The sequence below is a fragment of the Somniosus microcephalus genome, chromosome 3 (assembly GCF_052327205.1).
Source record: "Somniosus microcephalus isolate GS21.2 chromosome 3, FLI_Smic_1.0, whole genome shotgun sequence".
Classification (NCBI taxonomy): domain Eukaryota; kingdom Metazoa; phylum Chordata; class Chondrichthyes; order Squaliformes; family Somniosidae; genus Somniosus; species Somniosus microcephalus.
Genome location: NC_140989.1, coordinates 363,233,719 through 363,245,738, shown reverse-complemented (window position 1 = coordinate 363,245,738; position 12,020 = coordinate 363,233,719). Strand labels below are relative to the sequence as shown.

General features: G+C 49.4%; 1 protein-coding gene across 3 annotated transcripts in view; it reads left to right on the top strand.

Annotated features, from left to right (window-relative positions):
- The window catches only part of ttll7 (tubulin tyrosine ligase-like family, member 7), a 298,339-nt gene that overhangs the window by 161,868 nt on the left and 124,451 nt on the right, over nucleotides 1-12,020 (top strand). For all 3 annotated transcript variants that reach the window (XM_085983505.1, XM_085983503.1, XM_085983502.1), the window contains 2 exons: nucleotides 10,575-10,722; nucleotides 10,826-10,899. In XM_085983505.1, the coding sequence (XP_085839631.1) occupies nucleotides 10,575-10,722; nucleotides 10,826-10,899 (222 nt within the window). The remainder of the gene's footprint in view (nucleotides 1-10,574; nucleotides 10,723-10,825; nucleotides 10,900-12,020) is intronic.

Here is a 12,020-nt window from a genome sequence, read left to right as displayed (position 1 = left end):
TTGAGTTTTTGTGCGGTTTTCAGGAACCTCTCGAGGTTCGAGTCGTGATCCTGCTGGTTGTGACCGCAGATGGTGACGTTGTCGAGGTAGGGGAAGGTTGCCTGCAAGTGGTGGTCATCGGCCATGCGGTCCATCTCGCTCTGGAAGACCGAGACCCCATTCGTCACCCCAAAGCGGACTCTGAGGAATTGGTAGAGGCGTCCGTTCGCCTCGAAGGCGGTGTACGGGCGGTCCTCTGGTCTGATAGGGAGCTGGTGGTACGCTGACTTGAGGTCGATGGTGGAGAACACCCGGTATTGGGCGATTTGGTTCACCATCTCGGATATGCGGGGTAGCGGGTAGGCGTCTAGCTGGGTGTATAGATTAACCGTCTGGCTATAATCTATCACCATCCGCTTCTTCTCGCTACCCCTCACCACCACCACTTGGGCGCGCCACGGGCTGTTGCTGCGTTCGATAATGCGCTCCTTCAGGAGCCTGTCTACCTCGGTCGCGATAAACCGCCTGTCCTCCCAGCTGTACCTCCTGCTTTTGGTCGCTATTGGCCGGCAGTTGGGAGTAATGTTCGCGAATAGCGAAGGCGGCTTTACCTTCAGGGTAGCCAGACCGCACACTGTGAGGGGCGGCTGGGACCCACCGTAATTGAGCGTGATGCTTTGGTGGTGGCACTGGAAATCCAGGCCCAAGATCACGCTCGCACATAGATTCTTCATGATTAGTAATTTAAAATTATCGTATACAGTTCCGTTAACGGACAATTATACCGCGCAGTAACCCATAATGGTCGATGTCTGGGTTTTATCAGCCATAGAGATGGTGCCCCGAGCAGGGACCACCGTTAGAGAGAGTTGTTGTGCTAGTTCAGGGTGGATAAAACTCTCCGTGCTTCCACTGTCAATTAAACATTTAACCCCGCACCCGTTTACCTCGATGTCCACCATTGATTTAGATAGCGGGTGCGGTCTGGTCTGGTCCACTGTGACCGATGCCACTGTAGGGCCCTGATCGAGACAAGATGGCGTCCACGCCGTCTGCTCACAAGATGGCGGACCCCACGAGGTCGGGCAAGATGGCGTCCAAGATGGCCGCTCCCACGGTGCACACGCGGCGGTGGCGGGTTTTCCAGCGGGGTTCCCTCTGCACACCTTCCCGAAGTGCCCCTTCTTACCGCACTTAACGCAGGTGGTGCCTTTCGCCTGGCACAGGTTTCTGATGTGCTTCGGCTGCCCGCAGAAGTAGCAGTTGGGGCCCCGATGCGTCGCGGCTGTCGTAGGGCTTCTGGGGGGAGAGCGGGGCCCCGATGGTGCCTTCCAAGATGGCGGCGCGCTTGGTGCACACGTGGCGGCGTGGGCGGCGCGGGCCGAAGAGTAGGCGTCCGAGTTTCTCTGGGCCACATCCAGGGATCGCGCTGTGTCCACAGCCTGTTTCAGGTCCAATCCCGTTTTTTCCAGTAGTCTCTGCCAGATGTAAGTGGAGCTGAGGCCTGCAATAAAGGCATCACGAGCAATCTCGTCAGTGTACACTGCGGCTTTTACATCTTGGCACTTGCAGTCTTTGCCAAGCGTTTTCAGGGTGACTAGGAACTCATCCAGCGATTCCCCAGGTCGCTGTGTGCGAGTAGCGAGCAGATGCCTAGCGTACACCTCGTTCGTAGGCTGCTGGTAATGCGCCTTTAGGATGTCGCAGGCAGCCGGGTACGTGTCGGCGTCTTGGATGAGGGGGTAAACCCGGTGGCTTACCCAATTCCGCAGGATTCCGAGTTTCATACTCTCAGCGTCCGTAGCGCCTGTGATGGCTGCGGAATTGTCCAGAAAGAATTCCATACACTTAAACCAGTGTCCGAATCGTGCCGATGCGTCCGAAGCATGCGGGTCCAAATCCAAACGTTCGGGTTTCAAGAGTTGGTCCATTGCGTTGAAAATTGAGTTAATAAAATTGATGTGCCTCAATGAATCCGAGACTCGACGTTAACGGAGCAAAGCAAGGCTTTTATTAACTCAGAAAGTAATACACATTGGAGAAGTGTCTCTCATCCAGAGATCTGCTGTACTGCTGTGAGACACACTGGGGCTTGCTTAAGTAGGGGCCAGGTATGGGCGGAGCCCTACACACAATACAATACAGGTAAGGAAATGAAACTGAAACTAAACTAAACACAGGGAATACAGTGCCTGATGAATGGCATATTTCATCACAGTGAGGTTGCGATGGAGGGATGGAGAGGTTTGGAAAAAAAGGCACTCACCCTGACGACCCGAGTGAGGTCGTTGAACTTTTTCCTACATTGCAGATGGGTCCTAGGCACCATGCTGCTTGAGGTGACTCTCTGAGCCACCTCCCTCCACACTCTTCTATACTCGCGTGGCAAAGGCCTCCTGCCACTCTCTGGGTACAGTACAGATCTTCTGCACTCCACCGCGCCAAGCAGAGCCTCCAAAGTCTGCTCGCAGAAGCGCTGTGCCCGCTCCCTGGCCCTCTCCATAGTGTCTGGCTGCTAGATTTAGCCACAGGTCTGCCCAGGCCGAGATTCAAGGCTCCAATGAGCAGGGTGTGGCTGCAGAGCAAGATCGATCCTCCCCTTTAAGAACTGACCGGCACCAGTGTGTCTTTTTTCAATCGCTAACTGGCAGCACCTGCGCTGCGCCTGCCCTCTGAGGTAGCGCCTCGCTCCTCGGCCTTAGCGCCTTAAGAGAGGTGTGTAGCGCCTGATTTAGCGCTCCAATCACCTCCAGAGCGATAAAAGCCAAGTTCGCTGTCGGAGGCGATAATTAGCGCCAGGTGCTAAACTTTGCGCCCGGCCAATAATTGCACCCCAAATGGGGCGATACTGAATTTTTCCCCCCTGGTTTTTAACTCTGTGCCCCGGTATTTGAACAATTTACTTAGATGTGCTGTCTCAGGCTCCAGCGCCACAAGGACTACATAAGCTCTCTGCGGCTGCTATACTTCCACAAGAGAGAGAGTGTGCTGATTAACACTGATATCGTATGTGGGTTATTATCATAAGCCTGGGATAGAACAGCCCAGAGTGAATTCCCTTTCTTCATCCCACAATAAAATTGGGAGGGATGAGAGGAAGCCTGCTGTGTGACAGGGAATTCAGCGTAATTGGTGAGAAGCTAAACGGACAGATATGAAGTGCGATCTACGTACAATATACACTGCTCTCTTTTATTTAGCAGAAAACCAAACGGTTTAGGATTACAGAGTAAGTTGATAATACATGACTGCTTCAGACCTGTCTCAGTGCCTTAATGTGAAGTGCAAGCTCTGTCGGAATCCTGTTTACTCAGCCCCAGATGTTGCCACCGTGAATGGGGATGTGCCGTCATCCCAGCTCTTACACTTATTGTTCCTGAGCAGCCACCAAGTCTCACTCGCTAGTCACCCTTGCCCTCGTTGACTTACATTGGCTTCCTGTATCCCAGTGCCGCCACTTCAAAATTCTCATCCTTGTATCCAAATCACTCCATGGCCTCACCTCTCCCCAGTGTCAGCTGTGGCTCAGTGGGGAGCACAATCGCCTCTGAGTCAGAAGGTTGTGGGTTCATAGTCCCACTCCAGGGACTTGAGCACATAAAGCTAGGCTGACTCTCCAGTGAGGGAGCACCGCACTGTCGGAGGTGCTGCCTTTCGGATGAGATGTTAAACCAAGGCTCTCTCGGGTGGATGTAAAAGATCCCATGGCATTATTTCGAAGAAGAGCAGGGGAGTTATCCCCAGTGTCCTGGCCAATATTTATCCCTCAACCAACGTAACAAAAAAAACAGATTATCTGGTCATTATCACATTGCTGTTTGTGGGAGCTTGCTGTGCACAAATTGGTTGCCATGTTTCCTACATTACAACAGTGACTACACTCCAGAAGTACTTCATTGGCTGTAAAGTGCTTTGAGATGTCCGGTGGTCGTTAAATGCAAGTCTTTTATCTCTGTAACCTCCTCTAATCATACAACCCTCTCCTCCCCCTCACCATACTCTTCATTCTTCGGACTCTGGTCTCTTGCAAATCCTGCCTTCCTTTGTCCCAATATTGGTGGCCATGCCTTTCGTCTCCATATTCTGCAATACGCTACCTAAGCTCCCCTACCTTTTTATCTCCCTCTCTTCCATTAAGACTTTCCTGAAAGCCCACCTCTTTGACCAAGCTTTTGGCCGCCCTCCTCATCTCTCCTTTGTCTCGCCATACATTTTTTTCTGTACATCTCTGCAAAGTGCCTTGGGACATTTTTCTACGTTAAAGGTGCTTACAAGTAACTGTCTGTAAACAAGCAGATTCCAAAACTGCTGCAACGAAGGACACTTACATTTTTTTTTTCATTTATGGGATGTGGCCGTTGCCGGCAAGGCCAGCATTTATTGCCCGTCCCGAACTGCCCTCGAGAAGGTGGTGGTGAGCCGCCATACCATAGGGCAGTTAAAAGTCAACCACATTGTTGTGGGTCTGGAGTCACATCTAGGCCAGACCGGGTAAGGACAGCAGATTTCCTTTCCTAAAGGACATTAGTGAACCAGATGGGTTTTTACGACAATCCGATAGTTTCATGGTCACCATTACTGATACTGGCTTTTTATTCCAGATTTATTTAATTAACTGAATTTAAATTTCCCAGCTGCCATGCTGGGATTTGAATTTGGGTCTCCGGATCATTAGTCCAGGCCTCTGGATTATTAGTCCAGCAACATAACCACTATGCTACCTGTTAAATCCGTGAATTTTGATGTATGGTGTCCTTCAATAAATCGACAGAGACTGCAGAGGAACAATCAACAGGTGTTTACTGGATGAAGGTTACTCTAAAACTAAAGTACAGATCCCTACTCAGGGTTTATATACAGGTGTGGTCACTGCCGGTACGACAGTATACAGGAGCTGTAAAAAGTAGTTCTCCCCTTAAAGGTACATACACTACAATTCCTCCCCTTTTAGATTAACAGTACCATAACATTCATTTAAGAATTAACACTTTTAACATGCAACATTAACTGCAAATAGTCCATTTATAAATTCAGTCTTGGGGCGGCTTCCTTATCCTTTCTGGATAGCGCCTTCCCTGAGTGTCTTGCTCTTGGTGCGGAGGCGATTCTGGCCCCCTGTCGTCGGTTGGTTCATCAGCTTCCGATGCTACTGTTTCTGGGGTAGATGCTACCTGTATGTCAGGTTCATCACCAGGTACGCGAGACCTGGGGTTGACTCGTTCCTGTGACTCTAGGATCTGGTCAGCATGGCGTCTCACAATGTTCTCCCCAACATCCACTGTGTACATTAGTGGCCCCTGCCGTGTGCATATCGTTCCTGGTTGCCATTTCTCTGTTCGGTAGTCGCGGGCCAAGATTGGTTGCCCTACATTGAAGCTCCTTGTCGGCTTCTCATTGATGTGCTGGAATTGCTTATTCTCATCATCTCTTCGTACATTTGGTCTGAGCAAATCCAGACGAGATCTCAACCTTCAGTTAAAGAACATCATGGCCGGGGTCTGGTTGGTGACTGCATGTGTCGCATTTCTGTTGGAAAACAGGAAATTGCCCACCTTATGCTGCAGTGGAATGTCGTCATCGCACATGGCCCTTACTGCTTTTTTAAAGGTTTGTACGAACCTCTCAGCCAATCCATTTGTGGCTGGATGATACGGGGCGGATGTGTAATGCCTTACGCCATTCCTTTTCATAAATCTTCGAAACTCTTTGGACACAAACTGTGGTCCATTATCAGAGCAAATCTGCTCTGGCAAGCCGTTCCTGGCAAATATGGTCCGTAGGACTGCAATAGTTTTCTCCGTGGTGGTGGAGGACATTTTGATCACCTCCGGCCATTTCGAGTGCGCATCCACGGCTATTAAAAACATTGAGTCCATGAATGGACCAGCAAAATCAATATGCACCCATTGCCATGGAGATGAGGGCCACTCCCATGGGTGTAGAGGGACATGTGGTGGTGCATTTTGGACCTTCTGGCATCCTGAGCAGCTCTTTGTCAGGTCCTCAATTTGCTGATCGATCCCCGGCCACCACACATAAGCCCTAGCAAGGCTTTTCATTTTCACCCCTCCCAGATGGCCTTCGTGAAGCTCATTGAGCACTCTCTCCCTTAACTTGGGTGGAATTACCACTCAGGATCCACACATCAAGGTCCCCTGGCATACTGACAGCTGTTCTCTTCTGGATGAGAATGCTGGCAACAGTGAGTCGCCATGTGCTGGCCATCCCTTCACCGTCAAATCATATACCCGAGACAGTGTCGGGTCATTTCGGGTCTCCTTCTCTATACCAGCGTTAGTTACTGGCAAGCATTCAATTATAGTCGAATGAAATATTTCGACAGGATCCACTGCTGGTGCTTCCACCGCAGTAGGCAGTGGCAGGCGTGATAGCCCATCAGCGTTTCCATGCTGTTTCGTGCCCTTATACTCGATATCATATTGGTGCGCCCCTAGAAAAAGGGACCATCTTTGTAGCCGTTGCGCAATCATCACCGGAACGCCCTTCTTTGGATTAAAGATGGAGACAAGTGATTGGTGGTCAGTCAGCAAGGTGAACTTCTGCCCGTGCAGATAGTGATTGAACTTTTTCACTCCCCACACTAGGCTGAGGGCCTCCCTGTCAATCTGGGCGTAGTTACGCTCGGCTGAGGTTAGTGACCGAGACGCAAAGGCTACTGGCCTCTCCGAGCCGTCCGGGAATTTGTGCGACAGCACCGCTCCAATACCATAGGGTGATGCATCACACGCCAACCGAATTGGTAGTGCTGGGTTGAAATGGGCCAACACCTCTTTTGATGTGATCAATGCTTTGCTCTTCTGGAAAGCTCGTTTACATTCGTCATTTCACTTCCACGGTACCCCCGTTTGCAGTAGGGCGTTCAGTGGGTGTAGGACTGTAGACAAATTCGGCAAGAACTTATGGTAGTAGTTCGCCAGCCCGAGGAACGACCTCAGTTGTGACACATTTTCCGGTGCTGGAGCCTTGACTACTACCTCAATCTTTTCAGGGGACTTATGTAACCCCTCTTCATCAATAACGTGGCCACAATATGAGATCTGCTTCTGGAAAAACTCGCATTTGTGGCGATTAGCTCGGAGCCCATATTCCTTCAATCTAGTGAGCACCTGCTCCAGGTTGGCGAGGTGATCACTGTCATTTTCGCCCGTGACCAGGATGTCGTCCAAATAACACTGGGTCCCTGGAATCCCTTGCAGGACTTGATCCATTGCCCTTTGCCAAATAGCCGGAGCTGATGCTACCCCGAACACCAGCCGGTTGTATTGGTAGAGACCTTTATGAGTGTTGATCGTGAAGTACTGTTTCAAGGCTTCTTCTACCTCCATTTGCAGGTACGCCTGGGCCAGATCAATCTTCGTGAAGCGTTTTTCTCCAGATAGCGAGGCGAAAATATCTTCAATCCGCGGAAGCGGATCTTGTACAGTGTGAAGGACTGGGTTCACTGTCACCTTAAAGTCCCCACAGATGCGAACCTTCTTTGGTTCCCCAGGCGTATTACTCAACGACCTCTTCATTACAGGAACGATGGGTGTAGCCCACTCGCTCCAGTCCACTTTGGATAGTACTCCTGAACGTTCCAAACCTTCCAGCTCTGCTTCGACGGCTGGGCGGATCGCATAAGGTACCGGTCAGGCCTTAAAAAACTTTGGGCTTGCATTTTCCTCTATTTTGATCATTGCTGTTATGCCTTTTAGTGTACCGAGTCCCTCCTGGAACACTTCTTGTGCGTCAGTTAGCATTTTTGACAGTCGTCCAGGTGTGATGTCGTCATCCTTTTTGGCATCTACAGTCAGTGCTTGTATGGAATGCCAATCTAGCTGTATCTTCCGGATCCATTCACGCCCTAGTAGTGGTGGTCCTCCATCTGGCAATACATATAGGTCCATTTTTGGTGTTTCCTTGCCGTTGTATATCACGTTCACCCTTATTTTTCCTTTAGGGTAGACTTTTTGCCCCATGTACGTCTTCAAGACAATCTCTGTATCTCTCAAGGGTATATGTGAGAATAGCCGCTTGTAGTCCCTTCGGTTTATGACTGTTAGGGCTGATCCTGTGTCCAATTCCATTTTCACTTGGACTCCGTCTATCTTGAGCGTGACCCAGATAGTTTGGTGATCCTCCATTTTGATTACATGATGTAGTTTCAGACAACCCAGCTCCTTGCTTCCGGAGTCTGTATCACTTTTCTGTTCGTCTGAACTACTCTCCGTCACCTTATGTACCTTTTTGTACTTCTCCTGTGCTGCTGATTTTCTTTCCCGACCTGCAGACACTTGCTATGTGTCCTACTTTTCCACACTGTCTGCACACTTGGTCCTTGAACCAACAATCCTTATGGTCGTGTGTTGTTCTGCCGCAGCGATAACACTTCACTGCTCCATATGACATTTCATTTGTGCCATATTCTTGCGATCTCCGTTGTATCTCTGCAGCGCCCCGTGCAGCTGCTTCGTGTGATACTGCCATGCTGAAAGCCTTGTCCAGCGTAAGATCCTTTTCTGATAGAAGCCGTTTCTGGGTTCCTTCACTTTGAAGCCCACACACAAACTTGTCCCTTGAAGTATCTGCTAGCCCCGTTCCAAACTGGCAGTGTTTCGATAGTTTGCGCAGTTCCGTTAAATACTCAGCATTACTTTCGTCTTTATGCTGGTTCCTTTTGTGAAACTTAAATCTTTCTGCTATCAGCAGCGGTGTGGGGTTTAAGTGGTCCTGTAGGATTGCCACTATGCTTTCAAAATCCTTTTCCACTGGCTACTCTGGGGTTACTAGGTTTCGCAGTAAGCCGTACATTTTTGCACCCATGGAATTCAACAATACCAGTGCTTTCCTGGCATCTGGCACTTCATTCGCCTTGCAGTACACTTCTACGCGTTATATATATGTTGCCCAATCTTCGACTTCATTGTCGAACGCTGTGACACTGCCACTCTTTGGCATCCCTGGATGTGGTTAGACTGGCTAAAAATGGCGTCTCCCACGCTCTCCCTCCTTCTCCGCTGGCTCAAAATGGCGTCTCCCGCGCTTCCTTTCTTCCCCCGCGGACGCTGCTCAGCCCTTGAAACCCCGGCCGCGCTCTGCGCGTTTTCCCCTCTCTCGTTGACGCCGCTCGGTCTTCAACCCCGGCTGCGCCCTGTGCGCTTTACCCTCTCTCTTACCCCGTCGACACTGCTCGGCCTTTTTCTGTGCCGTCGGTCGTCTCCAGCTGCCGCCGTCCGGGAAGGGTCTGCACCGTACCTGCTGCCAGCCCGCTGCGCTGGATCGTCGCGACTGGGGAACCAAGCCCAGCTCTCCACAGCCTCCTCTGCGATGTTCAAGTCCTCTCCGGATGGTCGACGCCCGCACTGGTGGAATCGGCCTTCTTCTACAGAGTTGCAGGTAGGTTCGAATCGACTCGTTGCCACTGTTAAATCCGTGAATTTTGATGTATGGTGTCCTTCAATAAATCGACAGAGACTGCAGAGGAACAATCAACAGGTGTTTACTGGATGAAGGTTACTCTAAAACTAAAGTACAGATCCCTACTCAGGGTTTATATACAGGTGTGGTCACTGCCGGTACTACAGTATACAGGAGCTGTAAAAAGTAGTTCTCCCCTTAAAGGTACATACACTACACTACCGTACCCATAAGGTGCTGTTAATTCCATGGCCTAGAACTTGCGGTCCCAATGACAGCGAACTGGCAGCGTTCACGGTCATTCCGGCTTTGAAGCTGACCGCAACTTCAGGATTTAGCACATCCCCAGCCTAATGCGAAAAGCTTGACGTTGCGATCTGTCATTCACTGCTCCTCCACAAGCTAGTTAGCACTACAGTACGATAGCAAAATACTGCATATGCTGGAAATCCGAAATAACAACAGAAAATGCTGGAAAAACTCAGCAGGCCAGGCAACAACCGTGGAGAGAAAATAGAGTCGACGTTTTGGGTCTAACCCTTTTTTCAAAACTGGAAAGGAAATGAAATAGATCGAAAGGCAGGGCTGGGAGAGAACAAAAGAAGTGAAGAGACATTAAGAGGTATTCAAAACGAGACGAGATGGTGATAGGGGACTAGTGGAGACAAAAGACGGCTCTAGATTAGGTGTGAAATGCGCTGGCAGAATGGGAGACAGCTGCCATGTGGGAGAGAGAAAAAGGGGGGGGGGAAAGGGCCAAAACAAAGGTGGGGATAAAAAATAAGCAAAAATGTAATGGGGGCCGAGGTTATGATCTGAAATTGTTGAACTCGATGTTGAGTCCGGAAGGCTGTAAAGTGCCTAATCAGAAGATGAGGTGCTGTTCCTCGAGCACTACAGTACATTGTTTGAACTCTTTAAAGCCTTCATTGTGTTTGTGAAGGATGATTAATGAATCCAGATCAAATAAACTTTCCAGTTGAGTACTTAGCCATTGTCAGTTATTGATTGACTTATTCAACAAAGTGGTCAACTGCCATCAGCTAAGAGAATGTGTCGGATTGATGATGTGGATGAAGAGAGTCAATGCAGCAGGCACTCTTTGTTTATCTAAGTCTACACGCTTTACTTTCCTGTTTTCTGTGTTTGTCAGTCGGGTTTGTTTTTTCTGTTTTTAGCACCAGCGACAAGAGGAGGAATCTGGTTCAGCAGAAAGCCGAGGCCCAGAAGAGGCTCTATGGGCACGGGTCGGTGAAGCGACTGTCAGCTGGGTCCTCGGAGTGGGAGAAGCAGCGGCACTCGCTGGAGAGGAGGAGGGAGGAGCTGGTAAGAAGCCAGCCACTTGCCGCCCCGCCGGAAGTCTTGTTATTTATCTAGTCGCCCGCTCGATATTTAAAACGCCTTCCTTTCTCTCCCCTTCCGCTTGCAGAAGGAGAGGCTCGCCCAAGTCCGCAAGCAGATTTCGCGGGAAGAGCACGAAAATCAAAATTTGGGTAACTACAGGTAAAGGACGAGCCTTCCCTTGATAACTGAAAGAAGGTGCAGCCAGGATCATACTGCTTTACAGGCATCATGCTAACGGGAGCTATCAGTCTATAGATACTGATATCTTACCGTAATTGATTTTGTTTTAAGGGATCTTTTCGAGGTAAAACAGTAGATAAGAAGCTTGTACACGATACAGGAAACTTTCGATTAACCGGCCCCTAAGTAACCGGAACGCTCTATCCACCGGCAAAATTCAGGAGTCGGTTCAGGTAACTTTTATTACTTTTTTTACTCCATTTGTTGCTGTGCAAGGGTGTAGCTGAAGCTGTTGCTAAGCTACAGAGACGCTTGCAACTTGTGCCGATTGTTTTGAAGTAAGCAACAGGGTTTGTTGCTTTATACGGAGCTCTGAGCTCTGTATCTTTTACTATAGTGTTTGGTTATCCGGAATTGTTGATGAGCCGGCACCACGTCGGTCCCGTCCGTGCCGGATACCAGAAAGTTTCCTGTAACAACACCACTATCAAGGGTTTTGTGCTTTAAGGGATTTTGTATTGTGCAAAAGGCAATTCCCATATTAAGTTACCTATGTCTATAATCAGAGAAAAACAGACCCAGCCATGACACAAAAGCAAAATACAGGGAACTTCGCGATATCCGGCACCGACGGGACCGAGCTGCTGCCGATCTATCAAAACTTCCGGATAGACCAGCGCTAATGTTGAAGGATACGGAGGTTTTCATCTCCGTATCTGACAACAAACACTGTTGCTTAGCAACAGCTTGTAAACACTCGGCCCGTACCTTGGAAGCATCTCTGAAGCTGTTGCTAAGCTACAGAGGCGCTTTCCAGAGCCTGACTGTTAAAAAAATGCTAGGAGAAGAAAAAAAACCTAACCAAAATGGCTGCTGATTTCTGCCGTTAGATCGAGGTTTCCGGACATACAGCCTCCGGATAAACCAAAGTTTCCTGTACTGCGGATGCTGGAAATCTGAAATAAAAGCAGAAAATGCTGGAAACACTCAGCAGGTCAGGCAGCATCTGTGGAGAGAGAAACAGATTCAACGTTTCAGGTCGATGACCTTTCATCCAGTTCTGATGAAAGGTCATCGACCGACCTGAAACGTTAAGTCTT